The sequence below is a fragment of the Elephantulus edwardii genome, unplaced genomic scaffold (genome assembly GCF_000299155.1).
Source record: "Elephantulus edwardii isolate Elephantulus edwardi_28Jun2011 unplaced genomic scaffold, EleEdw1.0 scaffold00053, whole genome shotgun sequence".
NCBI classification, from domain to species: domain Eukaryota; kingdom Metazoa; phylum Chordata; class Mammalia; order Macroscelidea; family Macroscelididae; genus Elephantulus; species Elephantulus edwardii.
Window position 1 is genome coordinate 8370202 of NW_006399803.1, and position 3186 is coordinate 8373387.

The 3186-nt window shown below is 37.3% G+C and overlaps 1 protein-coding gene across 1 annotated transcript in view; it reads left to right on the plus strand.

Annotated features, from left to right (window-relative positions):
* Positions 1-3123, plus strand: part of ANAPC10 (anaphase promoting complex subunit 10) — a 58999-nt gene extending 55876 nt beyond the window's left edge. Inside the window, exons 3-4 of the mRNA XM_006887041.1 lie at positions 2665-2785; positions 3112-3123. Of these exons, the coding sequence (XP_006887103.1) occupies positions 2665-2785; positions 3112-3123 (133 nt within the window). The remainder of the gene's footprint in view (positions 1-2664; positions 2786-3111) is intronic.
* The last annotated feature ends 63 nt before the right edge of the window (positions 3124-3186 follow it).

The window sequence follows — 3186 nt, forward strand, 5'->3', positions numbered from 1 at the left end:
TTATTTACCTTTATCTTGTTGTGGTGCTCAAGTATTTTATAATTTCTGGATATAAGTCCCTTATCTGACATGTCATTACCAAATACTTTTTCCCAGTCTGTGGCTTCCCTTTTTACCCTGTTGGAGAAGTTTTTGGATGTGCATAGGGTTTGATTCTTAGAAGGTCCCATTCATCTATTTTATCTTCTGGTTGTAGGAAACATGTATACATTTCATATGCAAAAATGTATGTGTATTTTGTCTTAAGACAATAAATTACAGTGTCTACTTTTTTAACCAATATTCTTCCTACTTCATTCCTATTTTTACTTTTCCATTAATCCTTCTACCCCTTCCAGCCTTTTGAGCTTTATCTCTGGACAAACACTCCCCTTTTGATCTTATATAGTATGAGTACTTCTCTGATGTTATTGTTCACTTTATAGACCTATCTACTTGACTGAACATTGGCCGACAGAAGTGTATTTAGTTCCAGAGTTGAAGGCTGATTGTAGTCTTGGAGATTCACTAATTTCTATCAGATCAGCTTCCCAGCCATTTTTATCACTTTGAGTTTTGTTCTAAATTTTTTTTAAGGTAAAATAGTAAGAGTTCAATTCATTAAAAAGTTACATCCCAAAGGGACTGACCTTCCTCCTTGAAATACGGAGAAGAGACCTGGTTCCACATTTTTTTCCTATTCTAAACAGGGCCTTCTACTTTGATCCCTAGAGGATTAGCAGTGGTAGCTGGGCACAAACTACTTAGTTCTTCTACTCTCAGAGTCAGGAAGGTTTAGGTTTATATAATCTATTAGACCTTTGGACTAAATGATTTTATACATCTTTGCTTTTCTTCTCTCTTTTTTGCTTCTGGACAGGAACGACCAATGATTTCATCTTAGGTGGCTGCTTGAAAGCTTTTAAGATCCTCGTTACTGCTCACCAAAAATAGGACACAGTATATTGTCTTTGTGCATTCTGATGTGCCATTTGACTTTTCTTCCCAGGCACTATGTTCCTGAGGCCCCAGGATTTTTATTGTTGTTAAATGCATTCAAGTAGACTACAACTCATAACGGTCCTATGAACAGCAGATCTGAACCTTGTCCTATCCTGAACCATGCTCATGACCTCTGATATGCTCAAGCCCATTTGTTACCCTCACTACTTCAATCCATCTCCTTAAAGGTCTTCTCTTCCACCCACCCTCCACCTTTCTCAGCATGATGCCTTTTCCAGCGCCTGCCCACCTCCCTGAGAACATGTCCAAAGTATGCAAGCTGAAATTTCACCATCCTTGCCTCTACAGAGCACCCTGGCTGCCCTTCTTCACAGCCTTGTTTATTTAGCTGTCAGTGCATAGTCAGTCAGTACTCTTCTCGAAAACCACAACTCAAGGCATCAAATCCTTTTTCATTGTCTAATTTTTAGATGCATAGAAAGTAATTGAAAAGACTAGGACATTAGCTAGTAATTTTCAAGTGTTAATGTAGGGAATTAATTAGTAAAGAAATCAATGGAGAGGGACATGATGCTTGGGAACGTGGAGGGTTGGTGAAAAAGAGGCAGACTCTTGACCAGGTGGATTGACACAGTGACTGCTGCAGAGGGCTCTAGTATGTCAGGAGGTGTGAGGGTGGCACAGGATAGAACAGGGTTCAGATCTGTTCATAGGATCACTGTGGATTGTACTCACCTCGACAGCACCTAACAACAACAACAAAGAAAGCAAACTTTTAACAACATTTTCTTTGTCTGAAATAAAATAAACTGAAAGCTTTAAGTTTGTACTCTAAGGCACCTATTATGTCTGGACTATTTTTTTTTAATTCACTTCCCATTTTTGGTTATTTTCTAGATAAGAGATGTTGTTGTTGTTATGGGCCATTAAGTAGCTTGCGACTCATAGCGACCCTATATACAACAGCCCTAAACCCCGCTCTATCCTGTGCCAATTGCACTGCCTCTGACACACCCATCCCAATTACCCCAGTCACTGAATCAGTCCACCTCATAGAGGGTCTTCCCCTCCTGCGCCGTCCCTCCACCCTCCCAAGCATGACGTCCCTCTCCAAGGACCAGTCGCTCCTTGCAAAATGTCCAAAGTATGTCAGACAAAACCTCAGACAAGTAAAATATCTATACCTGTGTTCTTTACAATGAAACGTTTATGATGTAGAGTGCTACATATTCATCTGTTAACCCAAAGGTTAGTGGTTCAAATTAACTAGCCATTCTGTAGAGCGAAAATAAGACCTTCTCATTCCTAGATATTTATAACCTCATTTGTCTAGTGGAAGGGAACTTGGATGGCCCAGTAGATAAGAAATTGTTCTGCCAACCCAAAGACAAGTAGTTAGAATCTACTAGCTGCTGTACAGGAGAAAGATGAGCAATCTCCTGTGTGATCTACCGCCTCTGGTGGGTCCGCTGAGTCAGGTCTGAATGCAGTGAAAGAGAACCTAGTGGAGGATAGGTAGCCAGTAGTTGAAATAAATTTGACAGCAGTGAGTTTTTGTGGTATTTATAGGTATTCTTTATTCTGATTAGTTCTGAAATGAAAGGAAACAAAAATTGTTGCTTCACATATTCATTTTAGCTATGATGTTGAAAATCAGAAGAAAAGATACATTAGAAATAATATGTGATAAAATTGTCATGTTTTTAATTTCTTCACTTTTAGGAGGAAAACAACAGTGAAGACATTATGCATTTATGCAGACTATAAATCCGATGAAAGCTATACCCCAAGCAAAATCTCAGTGAGAGTTGGAAATAATTTTCACAACCTTCAGGAGATTCGGGTATGTACTTTTAATCTTTTAAAAATATGTCATTCTTTAACTCTTGTCCCATAAAAAATAATCACATATGACATTGTAGTAGGTTAAAATATTAATATATAAAAGGAAAATTCTTTATATTTAATCTGATTAAATTTTGATTGCAATGTCGATATTTGTCAACATTTTATAGTGGAAATTTTTACATACAGAGAAGCTGAAAGAATTATACAATGAGTTCCAACAAAGAGGCCAACTAGATTCTGTAATTTTTAATGTTTTTCTGTATTTGCTTTTTACAAATAATTTTTTATTGTATATCCATAAATATCTACTTGTCCTTCCAGAAATCTAATTGATTTATGAATTCCAAATTATTAACAAAATCATCACTGCCACCATCAGTATATTTCACCCCAAAC